General features: G+C 42.3%; 1 protein-coding gene across 2 annotated transcripts in view; it reads left to right on the top strand.

The window, feature by feature from the left end:
- Positions 1-14,144, top strand: part of LOC149350660 (protein C19orf12 homolog) — a 38,133-nt gene that overhangs the window by 18,095 nt on the left and 5,894 nt on the right. The window contains exon 3 of one of the 2 annotated variants that reach the window (XM_089579747.1): positions 9,480-13,416. The exons of the other annotated variant lie outside the window; for it this stretch is intronic. Coding sequence (XP_089435873.1) covers positions 9,480-9,739 — 260 coding nt within the window. The 3' untranslated portion in view covers positions 9,740-13,416. Of the gene's footprint in view, positions 1-9,479; positions 13,417-14,144 lie in introns of those variants that run through there. 2 annotated transcript variants of the gene reach the window in all.

Raw genomic sequence — 14,144 nt, 5'->3', positions numbered from 1 at the left:
CATTCATATCATTTCACGAATACACCAATCAGTTTAAACTGGAAAGGAGGATCTATCCGCCACCAGACAAAAAGCTCGACAAAAGCCAGGAGGTAACGTGGCGTCGGCTCCAGACGCGAGCCTTCTTTAGCCCGTCGAGACTAGCACACATGTATCCAACACAATACAACGCTACTTGCAAACAATGCGGCGAGATAGCCGGATATGACCACATTTTATGGAGCTGCAAAAAGGCGCCGCCACCGGCGGACCTACTACCAGTCCCTTCTCTAGAGCGGTGGGAGGCTATACTGGCCAGCTCAGACCCGTTGACGCAAGTCTGGGCCACTGAGTGGGCTCACAAGGTCGCCAAGAGCCATGGGCTCGAAGCCACCTAGTATAATGCCCACTAGGGCTCAGTGCTGACAATAAACGTTTTCCAATCCAATCCAATACCCACATAGAACTATAAAACCTTTTAGTGCAACTACCGGAGCCGTATCTTGTAGTTGGTGATTTTAATGGACATTCCTCTTTTTTGGTAGTGAAAAAACAGATACCTGAGGTCAAATTATAGAGGGTCTTGTTCTTGGCTGGAATATTTGTTTGTTAAACTCTGGTAAACGTACATACTGCTCCCCAACCTTGGAGAAAGTGAGCTGTTTAGATTTAACTCTTAGTTCACCGTCTGTTTTTAACGAATCTAGATGGAATGCCATCGACTACCCATATGGCAGCAATCACGTTCCGTTACCGATCAGTTGTAACATCTCCAACACCAATCATCCCAACGAACCGTGACGTCGGAAGCTTCATTTAGCAGACTGGCGACTTTTTAGAACAGAAGCCACTTTAGAAAAAATATGTTGAGATAATCTTAACATCGATGAGATAAATAAAAATTTCACAAATTGTATTCTAGCTGCTGTGCACTTAGCTATTCCTCAGTCTTCTGGAGTGGTGCGACAAAACCACAAAGTGTGGTGGACACAAGACTGCAAGGAGGCAAAAAAATGACAAAAAGCATGGGGTATATTTTGCAGGTACCCGACACAGGAGAACCTCGTAAATTTTTAAAAAGCCAGAGCTAAAGCTCGTTACATCCGTCGTAGCGCCAAAAAAGCATTATGATGAAGTTACATCCCGTCTATAAACAGCCAGGTCACATCGAAAAAAATGTGGAGCAGGTTCGCAAATTAAATGGCAGTTTCTCACCGTTCACAATTACGCTTTTGACAACACCTGGTACAAAAACAAATATAAGAAAACCAGCAGACATATTAGGGGAGCACTTCGCTGCAGTTTCGAGTTCCTCACGCTACACACAGACTTTTTTAAAATACAAAAACACAGCCGAAAAATAAAAGCTGCCAGCTAGTAGCAGCACAAATGAACAATACAATAGTCTCTTCACACTCCCATAAAAAATTCAGGGGGGCATTTTGTCGACCTAAAGTGCGGTGAGGCAAAAGCCTTAAGCGTGGTGTTACTGCTTGTGTTACTTATGCGTTGTTAAGATGTTAGGCTTCGCCTCTAGGAGTGGAACGCAACAGCGTCTTGCAACGCTCGTTCGGTTCTATGCCATCGCCCGTTCGGTTCTACGCCTTGCTCGTCGATAAAATGGTTTTTGAGGAAAGGAAATGTATCTGTCTCGCATATCTGGGTGGACACCTAAACCTCGCCGTAACGGGAAGGGAGGAAGATGGGAGTGAACAAAGACACCGTATTCACGAGACGCGCCTTTGTTCATTCCAAACCATTGAGCTGGCATAGCAGAGTGGTTAGCATGCTCGTCTCGCACTCCGGAGATTGGGGTTCGATTCCCGAACTCGACCAATTTCCTGCTCGGTTTTTATTTATCTGGCCTGACTAGGAGGGTTAATTAGGCTAATTGGACAATTAAGCAATTAACTAAACTCAGTCCCACTTACTTGGAGCATCACTATACGATCCCTTTAATTGGTTGCATGGTTACTAGCCAAAGTACAATTAGCCTCATTTGAAATTTGGGCACTATGACGTCACGACCGTTTTGACCAATTGAAAAGCGTGACATTTCTGTCGACAACTCCTGCTTACAACGATGAGGCATTAAAGGCTTCCGCCTTAATAGTGTGCTGTCTGCCGGAAAACTAACTGCTCCGGGGCCTGATAAAATACACTATTCAATGCTGGCCCATCTCTCCCAGCTTGCTCTAGAGGCACTTTTGAAATTTTTCAACAAGATATTGGTTCTAGGGAGAATACCTGAGAATTGGAAGAAAGCTATTATTGTACCGCTTCTTAAACTTGGAAAGCCACCAACCTCCCCAAGCAGTTATAGACAGATAGCCCTTATGAGTTGCCTAGCCAAATCTTTTGAAAGTTTCCTGAATATAAGATTGACTTTTGTCCTTGACTCACGTGAACTCCTTGGCATCTGTCATTGTGGTTTTAAAAAAGCGTGCTCAACAACTGATCATCTAGTTAGCCTTGAAAATTCTGTGCGTGAAGCTTTATACACAAACAAGTGCCTAGCTGTCTTTTTCAACCTGGAGAAGGCATACGACACAATGTGGATGTTTGAGATTCTTCGCGATCTTGCAGACCTTGGCATCCGCAGCAGGATGTTAAACTAAATTGGTTTTTGAGGAAAGGAAATGGCGCAGGATGTCTCCCCAAATGATTTCCTGTCGAACCTCTCATTTCAGTGCGCCTGGGATAAACCCTTTCCAGGAACTTCGTTCAAGAGAACAGGGTTCCTCAGGGGTGTATTTTAAGCACAACACTCTTTGTTGTAAAGTGAATTCTGTAAGCAAAATAATCCCGAAGTCCATTATTTATTCAGTCTATGTCGATGGTATTCCAATAGCCTGCACGTCCTCCTACGTTGCAACATGTGAGACAAATACAGTTGACAATAAACAAACTAGAGACATGGGCAGAAAAAAAATGTTTTCCAGTTTGCCATACAGAAAACAGTGGGTGTTCTGTTCTCACTAAAACAAGGCCTACAGTCCGACCCCGCATTACATCTGAACAAAACCGCACTACCTATAAAAAATGAAATAAAATTTCTGGGCATTACTTTTGACAAAAAGCTAACATTTTTACCTCACATTAATGCAGTCAAAAAGAAAGCCTGCCGATCCTTGAACATACTTACGGTACTCTCCCGAAAACACTGGGGTTCCAATAGGACATGTCTTTTACAAATTTATTGCTCTGTAGTGCGCTCTACCTTAGATTATGGATGTATAATTTATGGGTCAGCGAGACCATCGTATCTTAAAACGACTGGATTCTGTACATAACTTAGGTTTGCGTCTTTCCACTGGTGCATACAGCACGTCACCCATAAGCAGCCTTTATGTACAGAGCAACGAATCATCACTTACAGACAGAAGAGCCATGGTCACATGCTCGTACATTCTAAAAATCCGGTCGTTGCAGAAACATCTGTGTTATCCTATAGTCACAAAGTGTCCATCTCGAACACTCTTTGACTGCGAGGTACCGGGCAGGCCACTGCTCTTGCAATTGGAAGAGATGTGCCAGGATCTTGGCATACTAAACATATTGCCTGGTATTGTGCAAAGACGAGATACACTAGTACAATATTCCTGCAATCTGTGGTTTGTCTTACACAGTTCAGTAAAAAACAAACTCCACAACAACGTATAATACAAGAATTTCTTGCACTCGAGAAAAAGTACAGTACTTTCACAGCTTTTTATACAGATGGATCAAAAACAGATCTTTATGTTGGAAGCGTAGTGATACAAGGGGATTGGAATCAAATAGTAAGGCTTCCGCAGTGTGCATCCATCTTCACTACTGAATGTCACCCCATCTCTGTAGCCATACAAAAAGTAGTAAACGAGAACCTCACAAACAGTATTATATACACAGACTCACTGAGTGTACTTACAGCCCTTCACTCATGCAATCACTTCGTTACTTGGTGACGTCATACACAACATAATATAGCTCAAGGACAAAACATAAAACTCTACTGGGTTCAAAGTTATATCGGAATTAAAGGCAACGAGTGGGCAGACTTGTCCGCTGCTCAAGCCGTTGTAAACAAATAAACAAAGTAAACTATTCTTTAATGATTGCATGCACTTAGGACACCGTAAATTAAGGAAAAAATGGCAGTTAGCTTGGAACAATGAAGTAAGTAACAAACTACACTTGATAAAGCCAGTTTTAGGTGAATGGAGTCTAGCACACACCAGGAACGTTTCAAGGAAGTTATTCTCTGCAGGCTTCATATAGGACACACACACCTTACTCGTAACTTTCTACTGACAAAACAAGAAAAACCTCTATGTGAAAAGTGTGGGGAAGAATTAGCAGTAAATCATTTTACTCTCATGCACGAAAGTTGAAAAACTAAGGAAAAGTATTTTCACAGTTTTATAATGACTACATTCCTTGGCACCCGATGTTATTCTTGGGAGAAGATGCATTTGTTTACATGCCTTGTGTGTTTGGCTTTTTAAGAGAAGCAGGTTTGCTTGACAAACTGAATTTTTACCCACTGCCTCGCTTTACTTTTAGATGCACTTCAGCCACCTTCTCATTCCTGAGAAGAGGACTGAGGTTTTTATTTGGTTGTTGGGAGGCCCAACATCCTTGCCCATTCAAGGATGGCTGCTGAGGCTACCTGACCTTCTTTAAAGCTTTTATTATTAGCCATTTATAAAATATCTTTTCTTTGTCATCTCAAGGTAATACATACCAATGTTATAGCCTCTCTACACCAACAATGATTTTAATATTCCTATAAAACTGTGCTCAGAAAAATTTCTTTATACCTTGAGCTTTGGCGCATGATGGCCTTAGTTGCCTATGTGCCATAAAACTCAACAAACTGAACTGTTCTCGCTTCAGCCATTCGCCCAAAACAAACTTATGCAGGCTCGTGTCACTCTACAGTGCACAATCTGCATGCTAGTGCACCTTTTTGCAGTTCTTTCTTCTTGCAATTCTTTCTTCTTGTAAGTTTGCTGCGTGCAAAAGGAACATGTTAAAGGGACACTGAGGAGAAATTGAAGTTGGCTTGTATCGACAGAATACCAGATCCTGATTACAAAAACGCCACTCATACTGACAGCAAAGCTCTTGTAACGTAGAAAAGAGCAAGAACCAAAATACAGGTATCGCCGCCACAGGCCAAACTCGCAAGTACAAGCGTGATGACGTCATAGGACAAAACAGTGTTGCTAGAACCATTAGTTCTAGCAACACTGGGACACGAGAGGCCACGAATCACTGAGGCGCAGCCAATGCATGCGCAAATCTCCTTGACGTCGCCAGATGACGCCACGTACCCAGCAGCTACGTGCGCGCCTGCAGCATCGGGACCAATCAGCGCCTGCTCACCGGCGGTAGGCAGGCTCCCGGTATTCCGCTAACGGTAACAAGGTACACGATATGCTAAAGGTGCCTATTTGCGAGAACTTTGTTGACTTCGAGAACGGGATCCATCGTAACGCTGGCAAAACGCCGGTGCAAACGTAAACGAAGCGACGGTAGCGACGGCCGCAATAGCCGATAGATGCCTTCAACGTGCGGCTGGCGGTAGCTTTCTTTTCGGCTGCTGCTAGGCGGCACTGCTGGCCGCCAGAAATCACGGAGTCTGCGTTACGTCATGAGCACGTCATGTTTCACGTCACTTAGAGTCCCAAGTTTGAATCAGAGTGGCGGGAAAAACTTTTTCAACTTCGAATCCAAATTTCTTAGAAATAAATGCATCTTTCGCTGCCGGCCAAGTGGCAACAAAGGCATGAAATGCTGAACTATCGGATTTTGGTTTTAAAAAAATATCAATAGCGCTCTCCTCACAGTCCCTTTAAAAACTAAAGGTACGGTGCATGTAAGCAAAATAACACTAGGCTGTTCTTCGTTGTTGCCACGCTATCCCTTCATCGTGGGATCCAGCGTGTGCCGCGTAGCAGCACCACTTGGGCAAACCTGTGAATGTCTTCAAAGCTAGATACAAGTTTTCAGTAACTGCCTATCTGTATTACCGTTGTCATGCACTGTGTGATGCATTGTTGTGAACAACTTGACATTGTTATCCAACCACCGGCTGTTTGCACATAAAGGCTTATTTTTGCATTCCCCTTATTCTTAGTATTTGCATATCTTACTGGTTCTTGTTTTGGGTTTGATCTCAGTTGCGAGCTGCACTGTCGTCTCCAATCGCACTCAAAATGCTGCATGCTCTGGAAGCTTTTCTAGCTGTGCATCAATCAGTCATTGCTTCATTGTACTCATTTGATCAAATTGTTTCTTGCATGGCTATCTGCCAAGTCATTCACTTTTCTACCTGTATGGTTTGTGTTTTGAATGCATATTTTGTGTGATAGCTGCCTGCCTAGAAATGTGGTTTTGCACTGCCAGTGGCATCGTATCTCTGAGGGTGAAGGGAAGAGCCATCTGCATCTCTACGGAGCGTGGGAGTGCCAGAGGTGCCACAGGACCACTATTAGGAGCCCAATAGCAGACCTGATGGGCTACGTGTTTTTGACAAAGGCTGTGCATTTTGGGATGTTATGGCCAGTTTCTTTGTTTGAATAGTAACCCTCGTGTATGCTAGCCATTATACATAGAGCTTCACTTGGCTCTTGTGCGGCATTTTGGGGTATGAATAGCTGTAGAAATTAACCTGACTGACAAACCAACCACTTACACTGTTAGAAATGGCATAGTGTGGTGTGCCGAGTGGCATATGTCATACAGGTATGCTGTTAGCTTGACAGCTATAATTCTGTTATACCGGCTCAAGTGCTGCTTGAGCAAGAATTAGTCGAGAGTGCACATTTCATGGGCAAAAAGTTGTGGCAAACCAAGCAGGTTGTGAGTTTCATTTATGCTAATGCCATTAAATTTGTGCTAATGGCACTGAATGTCATGAAGCACTTAAATGCTGTTAATCATGCCTATGTAACAGAGGTATTACAGCTATTTTGGAATATGGCTGTGCAGTCTAGGGCTTCTCAAACAAGACACTTTTTGAGCACATTGAAAAGATTTTAAGCCACAGCCAGATTCGTCTTGGGATGGATAGAACAGCCTCGCTATGTTTCTAGGTGCACAAACCTCAGGCCAGCCGTGTGCAGTGAAGGCTGTGAGACAGGCTGGGACACTGCTTTCTGAAGCATGTGTGCATGATTTGCATATGCACGTGAGTGATGTGGCCAGAGATGTTTATTTAACCCTTTCAGGGGCAAATTTTCTGTACGTGGTCTGGGGACTTTCACAGCTTTTCCACAATATATAGTCGTGGAAGTTCATGGTAAAGATCAAATTTTTCAAACAGAAATTTCCGGAAATACTCACTGGTGGGATATAGCCTTCCCACCACCAAGTAGATGCACAAAGTTTTCCAAATTATGCATTTTATTTTTACTCAGAAACACTGCACAGCACAGCAATGATTGCTCACAAAGTAAAATAAGTATTCTGCACAAGGTGGCAAAGCACAGCCATGGCAGATGTACCACATTCAGTTTTCAGCCACTTTTGTGATGCAGTGTCGGCATCTTCGGTAGTGCCCTTTTTCTGCAGCAGGTGCATAGCCACATTGGAAAGATATACATTATGTACCACATGCATTTGTATTCTGTATAAAAGTACTTGTAATTTGTATAAAAATCCTTATTTACAGGCATATCTATAGTCAAAATAGACAAAAGCTAAAGTATGTACTGTAGTTATAGTGAACAATGCATCCCAGCATGGGAAATGAGTCACAGCAAGCATTTTAGCCATGCATTTGGAGTTAAATATTGCTTTTAGGATGCTAATAAAACTGCTTTGAAGGTTTTACGCATCTTTGAGGCTCCAGGTCATGAAAAACAGTTGCTGGGCATTATTGATGAAATGAACGTGTAGCCAGTGGGACATATTTCTCGCTGCCTGTGAAAGAGTTCAGTTATGCTCGATTCATTTGTACTTGCAGCTCAAGTCATAAAGCTTTTGAGATAAGCCAATTTTTTATTAAGAGGCATGGCATTAGCACCAGTGTGCACAGACACAGAATAAGAAGAATGACATAGAATGCTAGCATTCTGTGCCATCATCCTTCTTACCCTCTGTCATCTACTTCCACTAGTTCCATGCCTCTTAGTGAAAGCCAACTCGTCCAGCCTGTGACCGTTACCACCCATTTTACTATGCTCTTTATTGCATAAGCCTGTTGATCAACTACCAGCATATATTGGTGTAACGCCGAAAGCTGGACAAGCTGGATAACATTAATGAGGTAAAAATAGCGCAAAAGGAACATAATAGCGCTTGTCTGCGTCGTTCCCTTTCCGTCCCACCTTTTGCGCTATTTTTACATCATGTACATTGGTGTAAAGTCTATGCTAATGTTTATTTCTTCCATGATGCAGACAGCCTGTGTCAAAAGTAAAGAGCCCTAGGATTTTGTTCTCTTGTGGCTCTTGTGGCACCTGCAGAAGTCCTAACTTTCGGAGTGTTGAGGGCGAGGGTTCGTCTCACCTTCACGAGATTTGGAACGCTGGCGATGCATAAGGAGCTACATAGCATGACCAAGGAGCAAGCCTTTTGAGTTCTATACTATTGACAAAGGGTGTACATGCTCCTGTTGTGAAAAAGTATTTTTCTTTGAGTGCTCAGACAGTTCAGAACAAGCGAGATAGCCGACAAGTCTGTTACAAGTTTTGTTTAGGTAGCACAGTGGCCTTGTCCTGCACTTGTGGTATTGTTTTAGTGCATGATGCTGATATTACCCATTTTTTTTTGTTTGATCTTCTTTTTCCCATTGCAAATGTAACCTGCAAGTGGTTGTCTTCCTGCAGGAATGCCATGGGAGAGAACTAAAAGTATGACTTAACTGGAAATGCTATTTGAATTGAGTAGCTCTGAAATGCACTGAAAACATAGTGACCAAACCAGAGTTTTGGGATTTTTACAATGAACTGGACATACGAACCATCCAAACTTAAATTAACATGACTAGGCTTTTGTTAAAGCCTCTAAAATATTAGCATCCAAGTGCCTTTGCTAGAGCTGAGATAGTGTGTGCTGTTCTAGCAATAGCTGTCTGCATATTTATATTATGCATGCATTTACATGGCCACATTTGTAAAACTTTGCATGCATGGGCTACATGTAAAAGAAATGTACGTGTGCTGTCACGCTCATTGTGGTCCACAGTACACCAGCACCGACTATACTGGGGTTTACAGGTGTGCTGATTTACAGCTTGAAACATCCTGAGACCCTATAGGAAACCTTGCTTTTCAATTCAGAACTTGGCATTTCTGAGCCACCAAGGTCACGCTGGATTATATAGTTTTCTCTTATTGTTTGCAGAAAGAATTTCTGTGCACTGGCATATTCTTGCCTTTCTCCAGCTACATTTGTATAGTAGGGCATGCATCTGTATTGTAGCTTTAAGTAGTTTGCACTGTAGTGGAGCTGTCATTTCAGGTTATGTTCTTGACGAGTTGAAAGTGGTTCACGTGTCTTCTCTGCAGGTGGTGCCCTTGGTGGCTGTGTGGCAGCAGTACTTATGCGAGATAAGTTTGTATCTGCTACTGAGATTATCAGCAATATGTCGGATGACCAAAAAGACCAACTTGTCACTGCTGCGCAGCGAGCTTTTGCTGACATCGAAGTTGCGGACGCTGTGGAATTGGTGGCTCTTCTTTGTGGTGATATTCATATCAAGAAACGGATTATTCGTGCAATTGTTGACTATTTTCAAAGCCAGATGCGACTGGAGATCATTGATTGAATATTGGTGCCTTAGGAAGCCATGATGTGCTTTGTTATACTCTTTTTGCCCTGATCTCATGTTCAGCACCGGATATATATTAGTTTTAAGCAAATTTATATCCTGAAAGAGGTACTAGAACACTGCTGCTGTTACACATTTCTCTGCGTAACCCTTGAGTGCATTAAACCGGCTAGTTGGTGGTGGAAATGTATGCATGCCCCCGCAACTTTATTACTAGTCATGTATTGGTCTTTCAGAATTGTCTTAAGAAGAATCCAGAATGCAAAAATGGACTGTATGCAGCTTTTTTTTTTCTTGCATAAATGATTTGGCATTTAGTATAAGAAGTGTGTTTGCTAGAGTGCTGCAAATATGGCTGGGCCTTGTAAAAACAAACAATTTCCAGATATGCCATGTAAAATGGGGATAAAGTCGAGAGTGTGACGGAATCCCGTCTAGCCGGGGGGATACATTTCAAAAAACAGACACCGACCAGTAAAATGAAAATTGTAAATGACGTTTCGGTGCCCAGAACGGGGGCCTTGTTCACAAACTTGTGAACAAGGCCCCCGTTCTGGACGCCGAAACATCATTTACAAACTTGTGAACAAGGCCCCCGTTCTGGGCACCGAAACGTCATTTACAATTTCCATTTTACTGGTCAGTGTCTCTGTTTTTGAAATAAAATGGGAATATTTGCTCTGTTTCCCATAAATTTATTTTTTAAAAAGTCAGTTACCACGAAGCGCTGTCTTGTGCTTTTGAGTAATCAAGCTGTGAAAGAAATCGTCAGCTGCGAGTTCATGGTGCCAAAATGCAAACACCTCATTGCATTTATATATATAGTTGTACACTTCAAAGTACCGTAATTTCCAGTATACAATCAGTATCTGGTGTATAACTCTGCAGAGCTTAAATTTGGCTGAAAAATGTTTTTTACAAGATTATTTAAACCCGGTACATAGTCTGCAGGGGCTAGGTGTGCAGTCTGCTCATAAAATGCATGTGCACCAACTAATTGGTATTGTCTGTGGTGTTGGAGCAGATTCAGTCTGCAGCAGTTTCAGTTTGCAAAAGTTGCTCCTGCTAGAAGCATAATGGCCTTTGCAATCCTAAATGTGAATTGGTTAATTCAACCATTTGGCACTACATGCATCATTTTGATAACTTAGATGTCAGCCTTCTGTTCTAAACTGATGTGTTCATTGTTTTATCGTCCTGGAGTGAGCTGTTACAAGTCTGTGATTTTGCATTGTACATAAGCTTTTAGTTGTATCAATTATCCATGCCATCAGGCTTTTATCTTGTGTAGTATTTTTGTTACATGGCCAGCTGCAGTATTGTCATCTGTATACCCATGTGTCCACGCAAGAATGTAATGGAACTTGTGTTAGCAATGTGTTGAGTGTAATGATTGATACTTGTGTACTTGTCAACCTCCAGAAGTAGTGTCACAGTATTTGAGCACACGCCCTGCCTGGCTCAGTAAATATTCAAAGCTAAAGCAGCAGAATTTCACCTTATTTCGAGAGCTCAGCAGAGAACAAGAAATAACTAACGCTGCCAGGCTTCAACATTACACTGCCGCAGATTAGGCACCAGCACTTTACTGAAATTTCATCAAATGCATGTTTTGTGGGTCATAATGGCAATGATTATGTGAGCTGCATTGTATGAATGCATGCTTTTTCTGGGAATATCGATATACTGGGTGTCCCAGCTAACTTAAGCCAAGCGCTTAAAAATAAAATATTAGGGGCAGGCGAAGGAAACCAGTTGCGTACTGCTGGCAGCCACCCTGCACACCACAGGCAGGTTTTTGTTTTCCAGTTAATTAAGATTAATTACCTACATTATGTACTGTTGCCTTTAGATTATAAATGGGATTCACAAAGTTGGAGAGCAGCTCCAGAAAACCCCATTCCATTATTTGCAATAAGGAAAGCCTCACCTATACCTTTCTTCCCAGCTCCGAAGAAACCTTGTGAAATACAGAAAAAAAAAAAAAAAAAACGCCTGACTAGCGCATTTGCTCGCCACGATTGTGTCGCTCTCAGCCGTGGTTTGAGTGAACTAAATCAACTGTGGCTGTGACTCGCCAGTCCCATTGCAGCGGTAGGTCAATATGTTGGCAATGGTTCCTTCACCTGCGTCGGCCCATTGGCATGCATGACGATGCAACTTGCACCATGGTGCAAGTGCAAATATCATGGTCATGGTGCAAATGTTTTTTCCAGGAAAAAAAAAATGCATGTTCTCGAGTATATGAATGTGCTGAACAGATGTATAATGAGTTGTTGGAATTGTAGTGTGTTGAGAAGACATTGGCAGTAAGTGCAATGCTAATGAAAGCTATAATCATTACTAAATATTACTTTGATTGGAGGATCTGTTTGCAGATATTTCACCTTATGTGAGGACCCATTGAGCATAATGCAATATTTTTTGGCCTAAATTTCATATTCAACTAGCAGCTTTTAACTTTTAAATTGTGTATGCTCTTGGCAATGCTTTAGGCCGCTGGACGTATTTGTTGTATATATTTGTCGCACTGCTGGAGAGGAAATTTATTTTCACCATGTTGCCTGACATCATTGTGCCTTTAGTGTGACTGGAGCATGCCTTTCATCTTTTAAAGAGGAGGAGGAAGAGGAAAGAACTTTTGTTATCCAACAAAGTATTGCCCCCATCCCCCTGTTTTATTTGAAAAATGTTTGCAGTGAAGGTTAAATGCAAATTCTTTAATTATGCCAGTGGTGGCTGGGAAGTTTCAGTTCAGCCCTTTATGTGAGATGCCGTGAATTTATTAAGTGCTAGTTTTGCCCTTAATATTAATTTATTCGATTTTTTTAGACATTTACTTAACCCTTAATCTGCCACTCCCGAGATAACTCGGGCTACCACATATGCACACCCCCTGCCTCTCCCGAGTTAACTCGTTTTGGCCTTTTAACTCACCCCCTGCCGCTCCCGATAATACTTGTGTAAAAAAAAACTAAGCAAACATGTAGCGCCATCTATGGAGAGACTCTGTAAATTCTTAGATTTTGTAGGATAAATTTTAAACAACAGATGGCGCGCATGTTTTCACATCCGAGTCACTTCGTTTTGGTCTGCGCACAGCAGCCATGAGGCTATGTGCCACACCCGTCCGCGCTTTGACGGACGAAGAAATTCAAAATTGGTTGTGAATTCGGAGTCCAATGATAATGAGAACGAGGAAGGAGCCGACCTAAGTGCCTTGTCGAGTGATGACAGCGATGAAGTCCCCCTGCCACCGAAAAATCCGCGTAAGTGGAGGAAATTCGACAGGCCAGATTGGTGCTGGAAGATTTGATTCATTACAACTAATATCGATAAGATTATCCTGAATAAACATATCTACATGTCCTGCAGAGCATTTTAGTTCGTTACTAGCAAAAAATTTCCAGGAAACTAACATGCGAAAAAAACCCGGCAGGGGGTGTGCAGATGTGAGTAAAAAAACCTGGCACTGAAAGGGTTAAAATTGTCTTCGAGAAGACTAGAAGTGCCACTCCCAGTTTGTATGCATTTATTGTGATGTAGGACTGCTGTGACTTCTTTAATTCACTTGAACAATGGATATTGTTTTGTGTGTAGCGTCAGGTGCTATCTCATGACATCAGCCACTTGTCTTGTAAATATTGCTGCAATAAAACAAGTTGGAATCCGTAGCGCTTCCAGAAGCTGGCCACTTCTGCGTTTTGTCAGCAACCGTGCAGCTTAGTCTAATTTCTTCAGGGGAAACTTCCAGGTGTAGATTTAAAGCATTCACCCAAATGGAGCCTTACGGCTACAAGGAAGTTATTCAGCTTTCTCAGAAAGTTCGCAATTGAAGAAAAATTTGTCCACAGCTCAAACTTGGGACCACCACCTGCCTAGGGCAGTTGCTCTCTCAAGCCAACAAAAATGACTAGATAGCAGGGTAAGGCTGAATTGGTAAATTTATGTTGGGAACATACCAGGATGAATTTAACTTCAACTGCAAAGTTTTTGAGGAAGCTGATAGCTTTCTTTTGTAGCTGTACACCTGCACTTTGGTGGATGCTAGTGAGTGACTGTTCCTTTAATCAACTGTAATAAAATTTGAGGGGACACTTAAGCTTCGCCTTTAGGTAATGAGGCGATAGCGTTAATGGGTTAATGCCCATATATACGGAATTGGTCATTCTCGACTTTACATTCATAAATCCCCTAGGAGTCCTCCTACCACTCCTGGTGTAGTGGTTAAAGGGGCTCTGAAAGGGGCTGCAATAAAGTTGTGGTATGCGGGATGTTAAAGTACGCCGCTTCATGAATATTGTTGAGCAAGAATTTTTTTAATGCGCTTTTGGAAGCTATCTGTGGTCAAAATTTGAATTTCAGCGTCTTCGCGCCTTTGCCTCTCCTCTCGCCACATTTT

This window comes from Amblyomma mixtum, chromosome 3, assembly GCF_055824585.1.
Source record: "Amblyomma mixtum isolate Tamu chromosome 3, ASM5582458v1, whole genome shotgun sequence".
NCBI lineage: Eukaryota > Metazoa > Arthropoda > Arachnida > Ixodida > Ixodidae > Amblyomma > Amblyomma mixtum.
This window is presented reverse-complemented; position numbering and strand designations above follow the sequence as displayed.